At 32.8% G+C, this 19,699-nt stretch overlaps 1 protein-coding gene across 1 annotated transcript; it reads left to right on the forward strand.

Annotated features, from left to right (window-relative positions):
• The first annotated feature begins 452 nt into the window (after window positions 1-452).
• On the forward strand, window positions 453-19,117 carry LOC140062439 (alpha-aminoadipic semialdehyde dehydrogenase-like). The gene is made up of 15 exons (XM_072108659.1): window positions 453-655; window positions 1,344-1,463; window positions 3,687-3,767; window positions 6,386-6,509; window positions 8,081-8,213; window positions 8,804-8,848; window positions 9,211-9,288; window positions 10,219-10,276; window positions 12,126-12,207; window positions 12,840-12,934; window positions 14,512-14,596; window positions 15,774-15,880; window positions 16,881-17,095; window positions 17,248-17,397; window positions 18,294-19,117. Exons 1-15 carry the CDS (start codon window positions 533-535, stop codon window positions 18,346-18,348), a joined length of 1,551 nt encoding a protein of 516 aa, XP_071964760.1. The 5' UTR covers window positions 453-532; the 3' UTR covers window positions 18,349-19,117.
• The last annotated feature ends 582 nt before the right edge of the window (window positions 19,118-19,699 follow it).

Here is a 19,699-nt window from a genome sequence, read left to right on the forward strand (position 1 = left end):
AAGTTGATTGACAATCAAGCTTGATTAACAAACTAAATGTCTGTTCATGATTAGGTCGGTCAAGATTTAATTTGATGTAAGAAATGTAATTACTGCAGTATAATAATAATAATTCAGCATTGAAAAAGGATGTGTCAAAATAGGCCTAGGCCTCCCTACTATAGGCCTTAAGCAAAAATGCAAAGGACCCGAGACTTACTAACTAAATATTGGTGGTGAACACAATGTGGCATTAAAAATGTGTAAACACTATTAAAATAACAAATGTTATTATGATTATTTAATATTTAAAAAACAAATTGAGAACGACAATTTTGAAAATGTTATGTTGAGCTGATTATTATTATGATTATGATTGGGGGAGGGATAGACCGCGGGGTGTGTTGGAGGTGTGTCACTTTCATGGAGTACGCCCCCTGTCTTGCTCTACTCTCTCTTTTTCATCATGGCGTTACAGGCAGCTTGCAGACGTGTTGGTTTTGTGACAATTTCAAGACTTTCAAGAACCGTTTCTGCTTCAATATGTCAGCGTATGCAAAGCACAGATGGTCCTCTTTTAATAGACAGTGATCCCCAATTTGCATTTCTAAAAGATTTAGGTTTAAATGCCGACAATAAGGGTGTCTTTAATGGGAGCTGGTGCGGTAGCGGCGAGGTGAGAATTTAGGCCTAGCCAGGCCAGGCCAGACCTCTCGTCCTTGCACGGATACGTTGAGTGTGTTCCACTACTAGCTAGGCCTAGGCGCATAGACAATGGGTTATGCTAGGCATAGCTGGTATAATACTAATATTAGTAATAATGATTAATAATAATTGTATAGTAGGCCTGGGTGGGCCTAGCTAGGCTATTTTATTGCTCATTTAGGCCCAAACCGCCATACATATAGGCCTAATAATTAAATTTAATATAAAACAGTACTCAAGCTGACAGACGCCCCCCCCCCCCCACCCCAAAAAAAAAAGAAACATGCACAAAAAAAAAAAATTTAAAAAATTACACAATAAAGTAGGCCTATACTCATAATTACAACTATCAACAACTTATTTTACATTAATGCGGACAAATTGAATTGATTAGATAATAATAGGTAATAGAATAGTCTAGATAGATGTATGTAGGGCCTAGCTGCAGAGTACTGTAGGAACTGTGTAAATGGCAATTCCACACTGGAGACATGGGATGGGACATTAAGACTGGACTACAGAAAGACTACAATTACATTTTAGGTATATTCATGATGTAATATTTACCCTCAGCTAGTAGATTGATGAGCATGATGTTATTTACCCTCAGCTAGTAGATTGATATGATGAGCATGATGTTATTTTTTTGTGTATTACAGATTGTGACATCAGTCTGCCCGTTCAATGGCAAGCCAATAGCCCGTGTACAGCAAGGAACGAAGGAAGAATACAACACAGCAGTTGAAAATTCAATTGAAGCTTGGCATGATTGGGCTAAGGTACATACATTTTCATTTTGTAGTATAAAATTCATACCAGTCCTCTTAATACCAAAGCTATCCCAATGCTAAAATTTGTCACAGTTTCTGGTGTAAAAGGTGGGAATGGGATCGAGGGCGAGCGTGACAAGAATTAAAATGTTATGCTATATCCAAAGTTACACACTCGATCTGCCCCTGCTATTATCTGTCCCATACTGTATCACGGTCGATTTGGAATATCAGGAGAACAATTATTTCTACGCCATGAAAAAATTTTCCGCAATAATGGACAATTATTGCCTGCACCAATCAATATGCATGCAAACCACCTGTTCTCTTTGTTGAATGTGTGATTTTAATTTTCTGCAGCAATCTATATATAAATTTACGTAAGGGCAAAATTCGGTAAATCGCGCCTTACTTCTAGAATTTTTACTCGATGGTATGTAAAGTTGGTTCGTACTTTCGGTACTGATTTTAACCACCTGATGTAACCCTGTTTACTAATTAAATTAAGTTAGATAATTAGTTATTGACGATTAAAACGAATTTAGGTTCAACGATTTGCCCCAAATAGGGGTGTTTTCCGATCGTGGTATACACTGTCTAATGGATGTCCATCTTGAAAAATACCCGCCACAAAAATGCGAGGAGGCTTCGCATTTTCCTATCTCCTCCAACGATAATTGTTTTTAATAGCTGAAAACCGGTTGAACAGTTCGAGTACAGCATCATAATGTTGAAGACAGGCCGATTTTCTTTAAAAAATACTATTTTGATACATTTAATATACGTTTTTACAAATGTATTGATTTGTGATGAATGGAACATTCCAAATTATTTGGTTTAACCATACAGGTATAGATTTAGATTTATGGGCCCCCTTGGAGAATAAACATAAATAGTATTGCAATGCTGTACAATACTGTTAAGGTATTAACCACTTTTGATCGCAATTTGAATCGCAAATTTCTTACTGTGAGTGTTGGTACTGTTAGATGTAATATAAAAATATATACAAATAAACTTTATTACTGTGAGTGTGGGTAGGCCCTACTGTTAGATTATAAACATATAATATACAAATAAACATTCCAAATTATTTGGTTTAACCATAGAGGTAGAGATTTAGATTTATGGGCCCCCTTGGAGAATAAACATAAATAGTATTGCAATGCTGTACAATACTGTTAAGGTATTAACCACTTTTGATCGCAATTTGAATCGCAAATTTCTTACTGTGAGTGTTGGTACTGTTAGATGTAATATAAAAATATATACAAATAAACTTTATTACTGTGAGTGTGGGTAGGCCCTACTGTTAGATTATAAACATATAATAATAATATACAAATAAACATTCCAAATTATTTGGTTTAACCATAGAGGTAGAGATTTAGATTTATGGGCCCCCTTGGAGAATAAACATAAATAGTATTGCAATGCTGTACAATACTGTTAAGGTATTAACCACTTTTGATCGCAATTTGAATCGCAAATTTCTTACTGTGAGTGTTGGTACTGTTAGATGTAATATAAAAATATATACAAATAAACTTTATTACTGTGAGTGTGGGTAGGCCTTACTGTTAGATTATAAACATATAATATACAAATAAATAAACGTTATTACTGACAGTTGCTTCTCAACGTTTGTATTAATTAATAATTTAAAAATATATAAACGTCGTAGTGGTGTATCGTTACATGTACTTTACTATTTCAATCGACTATGACAGTGAGAGTTTTAACAAAGTACCGTATTAAATCGTAAATGTTTTACTGTATTTAGTGGTATATTATTTATAGGCCTATAAAACATTAAAAACAATATTTCGTTACTGAGTGGATAAGAATATATTTTAAAATGTTTCCTCTTTGTACCTATCTTCTTCCCCCATCCCTCAACCCTTAATGTTACATACAAAACACAAATTGGGTTTGTTTAAATGAGTCCAAATAAAAAAATTTGACTCATTTTGTTTCTCTCTCGGAAGTAATTCCCAGGGTGCTAATTTTGGTTGACTACATAAATCATTGTGTATATTTATTCGTTTCTGTAAACGACAATGTATTATAGTCCTGCGGTACGTACATTTGAAATCTCCATTTTTTTCTCGCTGGAAATACTGTGCATTCGAGAACCATCTGTGGGCACGACCTAGATGGTACGCGAGCGAAGCGAGCGTGCCATTTAGTAATCATAATTTTACTAAAAAATATTAACCTTTAATTTTATAGATACCTGGTCCAAAACGAGGAGAAATTGTGCGTCAAATTGGAGATGCCTTGAGAGAAAAGAAAACAGAGCTTGGCAAATTGGTATGCATTTGAAAATTTATATATTTTCTGAGGCTGTTTCAATCTAGTCCGTAAAGACTATAAGAGATTGTGATAAAAAAAAAATATCATCTAAGCAATTTTTAACAGTTTTCAATTTATTTGTATTTTGAAAATTTTAGGTTGCTACTATTGCATTGCACTATTATAAACATGTGCAGATTTAGGCTTTAGCTCCCCCTCCCCCTCCCCCCCCCCCCCTAAAAAAAAAATTAAATATTTAACAGACATGTCTTTCTCACTTGTTTAAAAAAAAATAAAACGCTGACTACTGTATGCATTGAATACAAAACAAAGCACTGTCTGTGTGAAGAACGTTTCCCATACTTAAAACATGTATCCTTAACATACGCAAACAAAATGTTACGTCGGTGTGTTTACTGTTCAAGAAAAGTATGATCGTTTTGCTGATTGCTGCGACCGATACATACATGTCATTTCCAGACCAAATAGACTAGTGCCATTTTATCATGAATTTTATTTGTGAGAGTACCATTTCCACCCATCATTTACCGAAATTCACTTCACCACAGGCCCAACATTGTGGCCTGTGGCTCAAATACTTAGTGTTGGAGCCCCCACTGTTTCAAAATCCTAGATCCGCCCTCCCACCCCCCTACATACAGGGTTGTTATAACACTTTGTCTGACTGATATATCAAATTGAGCACCAAAGATTGGTTAATTAAAATGTTCCAATCATCATATGAAATGCTACAAATAAATCAAAATAAAAGTTCTAACGAAAACAAAATTCTGTACATCTTACAATATTTGTGTGTTACTGTTAGTTACAAATGTAAATTTATTCTTAAACAATGATGGTTTAATGTGATATTTTTCCAAGAAAATACTAGGGATTGACATTTAATTCACCTAATATATCGGTTACATTTACATGCCTTTAAGTTTTATTCCTTTTATCTTACCTCGGTTTAATTAGTTTTCTTGTTATTATATTTAATGCAACATGGATACCTTTTGGATGACATCAAACAGAATTACAGAGTTTAATCTAAGTGGATTACAACAAGGAGATCATTTTGAGTTTTTTTTCGTTTACTGTTCTGGAATATCAATCTTAACAATGAAATATTAACACCTAAGGCATTATTCCCGCTATAAATAAAGGATAAGCTATAGTAATATTTATTGCCTTCAGGTACTCTGTTATCATCTTCTTCCTAACTGTAGGAGACATTATGTCTGCTGCTAAAACCCAGCTTATATTTGTGCATAATATATGTTCCAAAATAAATTAGGTAACGAAGACCCTTTGGCTACCATTTTACCAAACCAATTAAAAATCGTCCATTTCTGAATTTAAACTTTATTGAATTTATCCATTTTCAATTCGGTTTTGCGACAAATGTTAAATCATTTCAATTTAATCTTTCAAAACAAATTAAAATTAAGCTTTTAGCCTATTTAGTTTGATTTTACCTGGATTTAATAGTACAGTAATTGTACTAGTAAATTGTATGACTGTTTCACCCTTTAAAACGAGTGCCCGATTTACTAAAGTTACCAATGAAGGATGTCATACATAAAGCAGGGGGCTTGCAAGGGTTGAAAGGTTCAATTGACTTGAATTGTTATAGATAATTGAAAAGTATATTGTGGAGTCAACATAGGCTTAGTGGAGTAATAAATTTTAGGTTGCCTTTTAAATTTAAATATACTATTAGGCGCCTAATGAATTACACCCGAATTGACTTCTTATTAGGAAACTGTAAGCGCACAGGTACATATTACAGTGCAGTGTATAAACTTTTTTTATTTTTATAAACTAAGTCTCATTTGAAACTTAAGCTCTCTCTACATTACACTATCAAACTTAATGTGACAAAAAAATGTGATGTGTCCATATATGGACATGATGATGTCATATCATTACCACATTTGGGCATATCACTACCATATTTGGGTACATCAAACTAGATGTTATCGTTGACCTTGCATTAAATAATGAAAGTACAATACAAACTAGGAATCATTCTTATTCCAATGTAGAGTTTTTTAAGTAGAGTCAAAGTACTTGATCCAAAAATTTTCAAGATCATACAAATCAACTGATCATAAAAGAAGCTCATTTCTTTTCATAAAATTGTTAAAGTAAAAGGTCAACCAACATTCTTTTTTTTTATTAAAAGGGAAAGGGATTTATTGTATTTGTTTCATTTATTTATTTGACCAAAACAAAATCAGGCATATCACTACCATATTTGGGCACATCACACTTTTTTCAAATCAGTTTGATACTGTTATAGACCTTAAGGACAATTATAGTTTTGGTAGAGTTTCTGACAGTTTTTTGGAGAGTGGTTTTGACAGTACTTTGTATAATTTTTGACAAAAAACTATTTTTGTATTTTGATATTTCATATTTCATGCCAGCAACACATTTTCCAGAAATGAATGGATAGAATAAAATTGAATCTGTGTATGCGACTATTGTATACTCAGTTATTATTATTTTTTATTATTCATTGTATTTTTTATTTCCTGAAACATTAGAAAATTTAATGGCAGCCAAAAGCTGATATTAAGTATATTTTACAAAGTTTTGTGAGATGTACAACATTTATTTCTTATTTTTAGCTTTCAGTTGAGGTTGGCAAGATCCTACCAGAGGGAGAAGGTGAAATTCAGGAGTTTGTAGATGTCTGTGACTATGCCGTGGGACTCTCCAGAATGTTTGGTGGCAACGTCTTCCCATCAGAGCGTAAATATTTGTTACAATGTTATTAGTTCTTTTAAATAGAGCTTGGTTCTGTGTCAAACTTTTACACAAACCCTAATTTTGTTATTAATTCAGTACACATTGAGAAACATTATTTCTAGCAAAACGTGAAAAAAACAAGGCCATGTACATGGCTGCAGTCACATGCTCAAGTAAGTGTTTACCGACCAACCAACCAACATAGTGAGCTGTAGAGTCGCGTTGCACGCCACTAAAAATGTATGCTCCAACTGTATATTTATTTTTTTATAAGCCTTACCTGTGATAGTCCAACAGGGGAGTTCCCTGGTCCAACATTACTCAATTAAAGCTAGAATTGTTATTCAGTACACATTGAATTACATATTCATTAATTCTAGCAAAACGTGACAAAAAATTGTACAAAGTTCATGCATTATACATACTCAATTAAAACTACAATTGTTTTTTAAAAAATAATTTTAAAAAAAATGCAATTTTTAAAACAATAGAGTATACATAACAATAAGATAAATTGTAAATATAAATATGTGGGAATATTAAATAAATAATAAACATACTTTACACTCACCATATTATTTTTCATAACTTCAGTTCCAAATGTGCTATCTGTTTGAAATCAAGTTAGATGAAATTGCCTTAAAATTTGATCAACAAAAACCCCCATGATCCTCTGTGTATGTTACCATGGCTACTGCTTGTCATTACTGTCTATGAGACTAATTGACAAACTAACATGATTTATTTGTTTTGCTGGCAAACGAAATAACCAAACTCTTAGTTTCAATTACGTGTATATATTTGCCGACCTTCTAGATTATGAACTAAAAAAGATGTTTTAAATGAACATGTCATCAGAGAGACACTAAATCAAATTGAAATTTCAATATAATCATACTCCTGTAATTTACTTTGCTTGACCACACATCATACCATAGTGCAATTTCACCTCTGTAATAAGACTCAACGATTTAAAGTATTATTGATACTGTTTGAAAATTCTTTCCAACTCAAAATACTAAGATTAAAACTGATGAAAAGCGACGATAAGTTTCATTAAAAGAAATCGAAAATGGGGAAATCAAAGGGGCAAGCATAAGGTTGTCTTATCTACAAAGGAAAAATATTAAAAACTTAAAGCATCATGTCAAGTGAATTTTGTACTAGGCGAGACCTACAGGTAGAGAGAATAGAAAATCTGACCAATGTGTGTACAGTTTTTGACTCGCTGTTTTTAAATTTACGCCATATTAATGAGAGCAAAATGAATGCATTAATGAAGAATTCTCAATACACTGATACAGTATATGTCAGAGTTGGGCAAAATATCGAACCATGGCGTTTATTATAATATCTTTCTGATCTGACGAATTATTTATTAAAATAGATAATTCTTAAAATACTTATTATTTTAATAATGATTTCTGAAAGTACTGTAATTCCCTTATTAAAGTCAATGTATTATCCAAGTACTGTAAGGCATACCAGGCAAAATCTGAGCAATAATTCATATCGCATAAAATGAACAACTTTATCATATTAAAAGGTAATATGTGGCTGTTTGTGTTGTCTAGGTCCTGGCCATGCTTTGTTAGAGCAGTGGAATCCAATTGGCCTCGTTGGTGTTATAACTGCTTTTAATTTCCCAATTGCTGTGTATGGTTGGAATACATCTTTATCATTGGCTTGCGGGAATACAGTATTATGGTAAGTACCTTCTTTTTAAAGTCATTGTTTAAGACAAGTTTTTATTTATATTTATCTATTCATTCAAAAGACATAACAATCAAAACATTGAGAGATTCTCAAACCTGTACCGCAAACCTAACGTTACTACTGTTTATTCGCCATGCAAACCTCTAAAGAAAATTATATATTATTCCCTGTTTAATATGCTATTTTAATGTCATATACAGTAATACTGTAGTTTACATTGACTAAAAATGTAATCGAAAGCAAAAAATAGTCAAATTGGCTACCAACCAATACCTTTTTGTTGAATTTAATCGTTTGTCTTTTTATAAGTATAAACTTTGTTTTTGTGGGTTTTTTTTTCCCTTCAAAAGTGATTAACTTTATTAAAACTACAAAATTACCTATTCAAAGCTTGATTTTGTTGTCATTTTCAGAGACAATACATTTTTAAACAATATTGTATCTATGATTCGCATTATCATATTATAAACAAGCCTTTATTGTAGTCTAATATCCTCTTTTACTAAAGTTCAAATTTCTTTTGAGAATCAATATTCATCTGTACTCGAATCCTAAAATCATTTTTTGGTGTCATGTTGCAGGAAAGGTGCCCCTTCAACACCGCTTGTCAGTGTTGCAATAACAAAGTAGGTTATTTCACATTTTATACTGATTGTACAGTAATCAAAAATTTATCTCGTTTACACTACATGGCCTATGGCATTGTATGTTTCATTATCTTAAATGTTTTTTTTTTCTAATGTTTCTAAATTCCACTTTAGTGAAATGTAATAGCCATCATGATGCTAATATTTCCATCTTGCATTTTATTTCTTGGCCATTTAACTGTTAATTTTGAAACATGAAATTAAAGAAATATCTTAATCGGAAGACTTTTTAAATGTACTCCGTCCACTTTTCCATTCAAATCTCTCCTAAAAACGTGCATATTTCAATAGTTATTCTTTTATTCTAGTATATTTTTCACATCTATTTTCTCAATTTCTAGAATTATGACCGAAACACTAATTAAAAATGGAATTTCACCAGCGGTTTGCACAATGGTAAATGGAGGTGCTGACATTGGGTAAGTTTAAGTTAGTTGAAGGTACCTATTATAATCTAAAGCTCTGTCAAACTTTATGTGACAAGCAAATGGGATGTACCCATATATGGACATGATGATGTCATATTTGGGCATATCACTACCATATTTAATGTGTAATAAATTGTATTTTGTGCTGTTTGTATTGTATTGTTGAGGGCCCCAATGATCAGCTTTGTTGGATGAGCTACCCTCATGAAACATGGTTCAATAAAAAAAAATACTATTAAAATAATATTTAGCAACCAGTTTTAAAAGAAGTTTGATGTTTATTATGAAAAGCAGTGGCTGCTCTGTCACTGTTTACATCCAACCAGTGTCCAAGATTATTTTAGCCAATCATAGTCTACCTAGAGAACCGTAAATTGTTAAAATCTTCTAAGGGCATAATGCGACTTCATTACCTAAGAAGCGTTAATCATTCATATCATACTTTCTCAAAAGCCCTATAGATAGTTCTAAATATTCTGGAAACATTTTATTTGTATTATTTAGCCTCATAAAAAAAGCTTATTCTGTAGACTGCTCCTCCTCAACCTACTCTATGATTTTCTCTCAACTTACTCCTTTTGACAAAAAATAACAATTTTCTTCCTTAAATTCATCAGTAAAGTTGTTCAAACTATTAGGATCATCCTTTTAACCCAATTCTTCCACCTTATGTATTTATATTGTATTGTCTGTTGATGCAGACATTTCATTTGATGACATCAGTAGCCAATACAACAAATAGAAATTGTGAAAACAAGAATATGTTTGTATGTGTGTTTTTGTATTGAAATATTGTACATACATGAAGTATTGTCATTTTTGCTTTGTAATATTATACTGATTGTACCTTTATTTTTGTGTAGGTTTTTTCAAATTATCTGCAGACATTACTTTATTCTTTATTTATATGCTTAATTTTAGTGAAGCTATGTCGCATGATAATAGAATTCCACTGCTATCCTTTACTGGAAGCACAGAGGTGAGTTAAAATCATGCTTTATTGCCAACTTATTGTGTCCTCAGGCAATCGATCTATCTGCATTTTATTTATACCAGTAATGATGCAATTTCAGATGTTACACTATTATTGAATGTTGGCTACTGTAAATTACTGAGTGGAAATAATGCTTAGAGGCCATGTCAAAGTCAAAAGTAACATTTAGTTCTCGTTTAAATTCATATGATTGAAATTGAAATATATATTTATACTGGGTAACCTCTTCAGTCAAAGACTGGTCTCCCAGAGGGCCCAGTTGGTGATCAGTGGCTGTGATGTACTAATACACCGGGGTAACCCCCTACTCGTCTCGAAAGATGTACTAGGTTCTTTAAAGTGCACACGAGCTAGATGTGTACACTGGACCTAAGGTTTATAGTCCTTATCCGAGAAGACTCGTTCTACCACCATGGAGTGAGTGAGCCTCGAACCCATGCCGATGTTATGGCTACGTAATTACGGTTCCACTGTCTTAACCGCTCGGCCACTCACTCACTCATGAGTATAATAAATGTATATAATAAATTACAATAATTTGATTTTAAACTAAATGTGGCAAATCCATAAAAGCAAAGCTTTAACAGGCAGCCCAAAAGAAACTGAAAAAGAACAACAATAAAACATGAGCCGGAAACAGGAAAATTTATAAATAAGTAATAGTATTATTACAGTACAGAGATAAAAATTTACTTTACTTACTTACTGTAGTTTATCCAAAACAAAATGAACCTAACTAGCAATGTTCGGTTAAAGCCCCATTCCCTACGTTTTTTAGATCTAATTTAAGATCACAAACTATATTTAATGTAAAAATAATACTATATGGTCCTATTGCGATAACTTTTTTCGTCTTTAAAACGGTTAAAAATGTGAAAAATAAGTCGATTCTAATAATTATAGCGGCCCGCTATAAATCCCAAAATGCATTGCGCGCGGATTGATATTTTTGTTTTTCACCTGTAATTCGCCCACTGATCGATCGTGAGGCCAAAACAAATGGAAGACTCCTAACTTTTCAGCGAAAATACCGGGTTTTCCCCAATTTGTATCAACGGAGTCTGGCAAAAATAGAAAGACAATTAATGCAGCAACTATGCAACGTCAGGCTAGGTATATAGCTCGTGTACGATGTTCGTACGTTACCGATGTTTACCAGCTAGGCCTACAAAACTAAGCCTAGCTAGGCTAGGCCTAAGACCGTCCACGAGAGGTCGATCGCGGCGAGCTGCTTAGGTAGTGCATTGTTTCTCACTTTTTATCATAATTTACCATAAAACGTACATTTAAGACAAGGAATGACATGGTTTAATGTTTTTAAAGTGATATATATGTATTATTTTCCAAAAAACGTCCAAAATTGCAGGGAAGGGGTCTTTAACATTTCAAATTTACAGTAATTATTAAGCCTCAAGTACTTTTGATATGTAACTATTTTTTCCAAGCTTTACTGCTACTCTCCTAGAGTTGATTTTGAGCCTTGTAGTTTGTACAGTGTATATTTGTTGTCTAAAGCCCTGTCTACATTATCAAACTAGTTTGACAAAAACAAGTGTGATGTGCTTTTATAGTAGTGATGCCCAAATAGGGTAGTACTATGACATCGTCATGTCCATATATGGGCACATCACATTTTTTGTCACATAAAGTTTGATTGTGTAGACAGAGCTAGTAATAATAATTATGAGCTAATAACACAAATAAATTACAGAAGTTTCAAGTTTCTTATTATTGCACTTATTCGGTTGTTTTCTTGAATTTGGAATAAATTTACTTTATGAGTTTGTTTTCACAAGACATGATTAGGAATAAGGTATTTTACTTTTGCTTTTAGGTTGGTAACAAAGTCGGTACAGCTGTACAGAAACGCTTTGGCCGCTCTCTTTTGGAACTTGGTGGAAATAACGCTATTATAGGTAAGAATTTTTTAAACGGTACTATACAGGAAACAGAATGTACCACAAAAGTTAGGTTTGTGGTAGCATAATGACCAAAAACGACATTTTCAACCGTTTCAGAAAAAACAATGTACCATAACTTAATTTTACTAGTACTCACCATGCAAACAATAATGTACCATCTTATAATCAGTATTCTCAAACTAATAGTTGTTTTTTTTTTTTGCACTAAACTAACCATTTAACTTAACATTTAGGAAAAGTTTTCCAAGTGAAATTGATATGCAGTTGTCAAATGTAACATTTAAGTGTGATTAATGGCTCTAAGTTTTAAGAGGCCTGTAAAGTTTCTGCTTTCCGAGGTCCAAGGCGTCGTTTTTTGAGGAAATCGATTTGTGAGTTATGACCAGCATTAAAGGCAAGAGTCAATTAGAGCCTTTTTACAGATGATTGATGTGGCTGTTAAGCATTTATTGTGCATGTTTAGCTGTAATTTAGGAAAAGGCAATTTTTAAATTGAGGTTGTTAAATGCTTGCGTGAGGTTCAAATGGGTTTTGAGGTTAGCGGTCATTGTCAAGTGCCCTGGTTTGTGTACCTAGCATTATATTACATTGATGATGCATATATTCAATTTACAATTTGTGTATAGTTATGGAAGATGCGGATTTAGATATGGTTGTGCCTGCTGTTCTGTTTGCATCTGTGGGTACAACTGGTCAACGATGTACTACAACAAGACGTCTGGTAAGTGAGACTAGTGATGCTTTTTGTGGTTGCAGGGCTCGATTTATCTTTTTCATGTTGCTAGCCCGCTGGGCTAGTTCACTGTAGATTTCACTAGCCCATACATTATTTTACTAGCCCACTCTTATTATCGCACCGTGATAGCAGGGCCGCCATATAAATGAATTCAGGCATTTTGTACAATAGAGGGCGCACTAATCTAAACGCTCGAGAATTGCTACACATTTACATACATACTGTATTAAACTATTATTGCATGAAAAATTACACAAAATTGTATTTCTTTATTGTTCACATTATAAAAATTAACTTTGCGTCGCGACGCATAGTCTATTTCATGCTCACCATATTCACAGAATCGATTTATTGAGGTCTTTTTGTTGTTGGGCTTCAACCTAGCCAAGAAAACTAATTAGATTCTGTCTACCTTAGCCTAGGCCTGGAGCCTATTATTTATAGTAGGGTAGCTAGGATAGACCTAGAGGCCTACCTAGATCGCATTGGAGCACCTGGCCTACTCAACTGTTACCAAAATGGTAGTATCTAGCTAGCTGCTGAGCAGCCATCACGATGCCAAACGATGGCTTTTGATTCTATCTAGGCCTATACATATTATAAAATATGGCCTCCATGGCCTACCTACAGGGATAGAGCCAGCCACCCGGCCCTACAAAATATCCCTAGCTTTGATCTGTGACAACCAGGGCCGGCCTGACAAGACTAGACAAGTTATTTTTAACATTGACAAAATTCTACTACATTTGGCCAATCACAGTTCGTTATTTATGGTCATATTTTTGTGACACGTTTGACCTGATAATGAAGCTCCGCCTACTTCACAATAACCTGGGTGACAAAAACATAAATGGCCAATCATAATTCGGAAAATTTGCTTGATTATGAGAGGCTCCGCCTACATCATCACTTGTTATGGCCACAGCAGCGCGCGAGTGGTTTTTTTTGCTGATGTTGCCAAGACATTATGTCTTTTATGCTGGAGTTATTTTTATGAGGTCATTTCGTCCCAATTTCGAGTTCCCACAACCTACTAGCCATCCGGGCTTAAAGGAAGATACTTTAGGTAGCCCGGAGCTGTTTTTACTAGCCATTGTACGCCGGGCTAGCACTAAATCGAGCCCTGGGTTGTGAAAAATTATTATTATTATACAGTATACGTTTATTTAAATTTTTTATTTATATAACATTAAGAAAAAAAGAGCTACGTTATTTTTTTTATAATACCCCTTTTAGCTTATAAATTTGTTGCATCCATATTGAATTGGAAGTTGAAGAACACAAAAAATAAAACTGCGAAATATGGCCATGAAGTCAATATTGTACACACTACAGCTTAGCTTCAGTCACCAGAGTATTGCGTTGCACAATATAATATATAAAAAAAAACCTTGAATAAGTAAGGACTTTTCATGAAAATGTATCCGAATAAAGCATGGCATGTCATATATTGTAATTAACCAATCAAATGACAAGGATACATTCTATCATACTATTATTAAATAATTCATGGTAAAATGAGTGTCCAAATTTCTTTTTTTTTTATTTATGTTTTTCTTTAGATTGTACATGAAAGTGTACACAACCAAGTACTTGAAAGACTAAAGAAGGCCTACCAACAAGTCCGTATTGGAAATCCTCTTGAGGGTAAGTTCCAGTTTTTCCCCACACTCCGTTCATAGTAAACTTTAATCTATCTTTTCATCTGTACATTATGTTACATGAATTAAAAATGAATGGGTAATATTCAGGGGTATATTGAATGAACACAGTGGCTAGTACCTATGGGGTACAAAAGTGCTCAAAGGGAAGTGGCCAACCCCTAGTTTTTGTAAAATAATTTTTTCTTTAAAATGTGCTTTTTTTTAAATAGTTAAAACGTATTTATAATATATATTATACAATTAATTTATTTCTAGTATGTCACATTATGCTGTAGAGTTTCTCTATGCAGGCTTGTGTTAAATCTATGTAAATCTACTTTAAACCAAAGTAGTTTTTTTTAACAGATTTATGTCATTTGATGCCTAAACATAAATAAAAATAGTTTCAGCATACACTAAAGCTCTTCTCTATGTTGGTTCATGAATGACAATCGCTAAACCAGATATAAACTATCTAATAATCTAGGTCACTGTATTAAGTCAAAGTACTCTGTTGAAGAATTTATCTTTCAATATAATCTATATAAATTTATATATATATATATATATATTTTTTTTTTATTGTAATGTAGGATACTATATATAATGTTTACTGATTTAAGTTACAGTTTTTAGTAGGAGATTTCTGTCTTGTTTAATCTTGTCAAGATTTAAACTGGAATAACAGAATTCAAATCTTATCAGTGCAAGTTCATACATACATTTATTTATAATTTATTCAACTTTGTTTTACAAGGGTAACTAACAGCTGTACTACAGCAGTACAGCTGACTTGATGAGGCCCGCTTAAAAAACAAAAACAAAAATATACAGACGACATTCTAACATAAAGATACAAGAAGATTCATAAAATTAAATTTCTCAAACAGATTAAAAAATAAATAAAATTTATACATGTACAATAAATTTAAAACAAATTTTGTATAAAAGGACATTTAAGTTTACATGTCAAGTTTGAGGTTGCTTAAGAAAAATAAAATAAGTCTATGCAATCTTTGGCAAATAATTGCTCTGAGTGGAGAAGTCCTGTTAAGTTTGCTCTGTCTTGCAAGACGTTCAGCATTCGTGATGATGTTTCCCACTTGTTTTAGTTGCATGGTGTGAGTGCTTGAGGTTTAATATTGAATAGGTATATCAATTTATTATTCTTGTATTATTAGCGGACACATTATATGGACCGATGCATTCTCAGATGGGGATTGATTTGTATGATAAGGCAGTGGCAGATGCACAAGCTCAAGGTGCTAAGTTAGAATATGGAGGAAAAGTAGGTCTAAGACTCATTATTAATGAGTCATTATTATTTAAAGATGTATTGTCCCCAAAAAACATTTTGTAGAAAAAAAAATTGTTTTTACTTATAAAATGACAAAATAAATCCAGGTAAATACATTTTTTTCGATCCAATTTTTTTCCAACTATTATATGACATATTCAAAAAAAAATGTTAACTATTATTTTTTCAGGGGGACAATACATCTTTAACAATGTAATTGTTTGAAATTACAGTTGAAAGTATCCACTTTTATTAGAGGTTTATTACTAAATCAACTATATTACTATTGCAATATTGCTAAGGATATAAAATATACCGTTCTTATGAAAAAAAATCTCATTTGAAGCTTAGGGAATGAAGTAGTTTAGTTGTGAAAACTGTGGTTGATTGAATTGAAATATATATTTATACTGGGTAACCTCTTCAGTCAAAGACTGGTCTCCCAGAGGGCCCAGTTGGTGATCAGTGGCTGTGATGTACTAATACACCGGGGTAACCCCACCCCCTACTCGTCTCGAAAGATGTACTAGGTTCTTTAAAGTGCACACGAGCTAGATGTGTACACTGGACCTACGGTTTATAGTCCTTATCCGAGAAGACTCGTTCTACCACCAGAACCATGAAGTGAGTGAGCCTCGAACCCATGCCGATGTTATGGCTACGTAATTACGGTTCCACTGTCTTAACCGCTTGGCCACTCACTCACTCACTGGTACTAGGTCAGAATTGAACCCTGGATTATAACCATGTTAACTACCAAGCTCCACTATAAACATAGGAATTAGGATAACATATATCATGCTTAGAGACTAAGTCTAAGTTAGGGAATGAAATAGTTATATTTATGAGAACCGTGGTACTTGGTGAGGATTGAACCCTGGACCATAATTATGTTATCTACTAAGCTCCACTATAAACATTGGAATTCAGTTGTCATTTCTTAAGCACACTGTTTGTTTTTAAAAGGTTAAGTCTTTCCTTCTTTTTTTAGAGAATAGACCGGGATGGTTTCTATGTGGAACCAACCATTATGAGTGGTTTAAAGCATGATGCCGATATTGTACACACAGAAACCTTTGCACCAATTCTTTACATTCTAAAAACCAAAAGTTTAGAAGAAGCTATATCCTGGAATAATGAAGTTAAACAAGGACTGTCAAGTAGTCTCTTCACCCAGAACCTAGAAAGAATCTTCCAGTGGATGGGGTAAGAAGCCTAACCATTTTCTTCATTATGAGCATAAGGCTACACAAATTTTAATAATTTCTCTTGCCAAAAATGTCAACAATTACTCTATTATTCTATTCAAAATATGGATCAACCCGGGTTGCTGCAACACTTTTTGTAATATTTCACAGACCACATGGTTCCGATTGCGGGGTTGTTAATGTAAACATCCCGACTAGTGGAGCTGAGATTGGTGGTGCTTTTGGAGGTGAGAAGCATACTGGAGGTGGCCGTGAGTCTGGTAGTGATGCATGGAAACAGTACATGAGAAGATCAACATGGTAAAAAAAAAACATATTTGTCTTCAGACTGTAAATATAATATATAATAACAATATAAGTTGATGGCTTGGATGTTTATAGTAATGTCAGTTGATTGATAGGTGATCATTTTTAATATTCAAAGTTTAATAATATTTAAAACCATGACAGCCTAATCAACAGTATCTGCCATTTGAAGTGAGTTATTACAAACACCGTCTGACATAAAATATATATAAACATCACAGGCACAGAATAAATTCTAAACCACCCAGTGATATACTGAAATTTAATTAATTAATTTGAATCGATAAAGATAAGGAAATCTGTGAGAATGAGAAAAAGTCGCCCCAACCGAGACTCGAACCTGGAACCTTCTGCTTGATATGCAGACGTCCTTTCATGGTATTGGATACTGACTCTTTAACATTCTCTCCATGGTACGGCGGAATATATATTCTCTTATTTCTCTCTTATTTCCAAAATATAAAAATACTGACCAACTTTACATCTTGTGCAATTTTAAAAGACGCTCAGGGAACTTATGAAGAGTAAAAATTACCTAATATAATTTGGCTACCCACTTTTGCACATTTTCAATACTCCTATAACATACATATTTTGTAATGTTGTATTGTTTAGCTAGCAATACAAATATTATTATAATAGTAGTATAATTTTTATAAAGGTGGCATTATACCACTTTTGAAAAAATCCCTGTTCTAGTACAGCAAAATTTTCTAAAAATGCCTAAATTTATCTAAATTATTTAATCCTAAATTAGATGGTTATACTCAAGCATAAGATTGTTCTCCATTTATACAGTATATTTAATAATATTTATATCTTTACAAAATTATTAATATGCATATTAATTTATACAATGTTTGCTCACTTATTTTTTTGTTCATTTTTAGCACAATCAACTATAGTAAGGAACTGCCGCTAGCACAGGGAATCAAGTTTGAGTGATGTAAAAAGATATTGCAATAGACTATAGTAAACTGAAAGGCTGTCTCAACTCAACTGATCAGTTACATGCACTGAAATTAACTGATAAAAACAATTTTACAGTCACCAGCAGTGGAGCAAAGTTTATTTCTGTTTGCAGTTCAACTTTAAAAGTAAATCATTAAAATGAATGTCACAATTTTAATTGTGTAATTTAAGTAAACAGTACTCGATTTAACTAGAAATCATGAAATATATTAATTTACAATTATATTAAACTGATCATGACAGTTTTATTCTACTGATAATCCAGTAAGATATCTCATACTGTACTTAACGTAAAATAAAGTGACTATACTATGTATAAGCTTTATAGAATGCTAAATAATCCTCTGTACGATAGAGATATGGTAATCCTAAATAATCCTCTGTATGATAGAGATTATGATAATATTCTGTATGATAGAGATTATGATAATCCTAAATAATCTGTATGATAGAGATTATGATAATCCTAAATAATCTTGAATGAAAAATTATGAAATATGATAATAATAGTGTCAAACGAAACCAATTCAATTCATTGGACATGCCTTTAAATATGTTTAAATTTAGTTCGATTTGCTGACTTACTGAAATATTGTGATCTTGGATTTCCAGGGTAAATTAGCACAAGAGGTACACTAACTTTTCTATTTAAAAAAAACAAAACCAAAAAAATTATCCAGTATTATAAATTATTGGGGAATTCTTGAAGAATGCTTGACTGAAATAAAAGGTTTATAAACTATGTTTCTCTATCTTTTTCATTTTATAATAAGTTGTTTGTTTACTATATTTTGTTTATTAATATTGTTGAAAGGTTTGCATAATTAATAAGCACAGATGTGCAGGTAAATTTAGGTTTGCGGTACTTGCCTAGCATTTTCCAGAAGACGGTTTGTGCAATATCAACCGAAACAACATTCTCAACTATATTATTCCTTTTGGAAACACATGGTGTACTGCAAACGCAAACTTATATATTTTTTTAAAACTACAATACTACATTGAAATCTGGTATAGTAGACTTCGATGGCTTGGTATGACTACAAGAAGAAGCAATAACTAGTTTTTCATTGGTTGAAGTTTTTTACTTTTCTCGCCCACTGAAAAAGAAATACATCTGATTGGTCGTTGTTTTGGCAACGTGCTGATGAAGGCTAGGTATGGTTTGGGACTTTGCAAAAGTAAGCAAACAAAAATACAGTTTAGGTTGAATAACCTATTAGAACCATTGACGAACTATGCTGTATGTGGAGGGCGGATAATCTACATTATCTGGGCTCTGTAAGTTTGGGAAATTGTTTTCACTGGAAATGTATAAGCTTGC

The sequence above is a fragment of the Antedon mediterranea genome, chromosome 11 (genome assembly GCF_964355755.1).
Source record: "Antedon mediterranea chromosome 11, ecAntMedi1.1, whole genome shotgun sequence".
Taxonomy (NCBI): Eukaryota; Metazoa; Echinodermata; class Crinoidea; order Comatulida; family Antedonidae; genus Antedon; species Antedon mediterranea.

Coding starts and splice junctions, on each gene's coding strand:
- LOC140062439 (XM_072108659.1), top strand. CDS start 533: ATGCAAAGCACAGATGGTCCTCTTTTAATAGACAGTGATCCCCAATTT. Junction 8,214..8,803: donor TGCGGGAATACAGTATTATG/GTAAGTACCTTC, acceptor GTCATGTTGCAG/GAAAGGTGCCCCTTCAACAC. Junction 9,289..10,218: donor AATGGAGGTGCTGACATTGG/GTAAGTTTAAGT, acceptor GCTTAATTTTAG/TGAAGCTATGTCGCATGATA.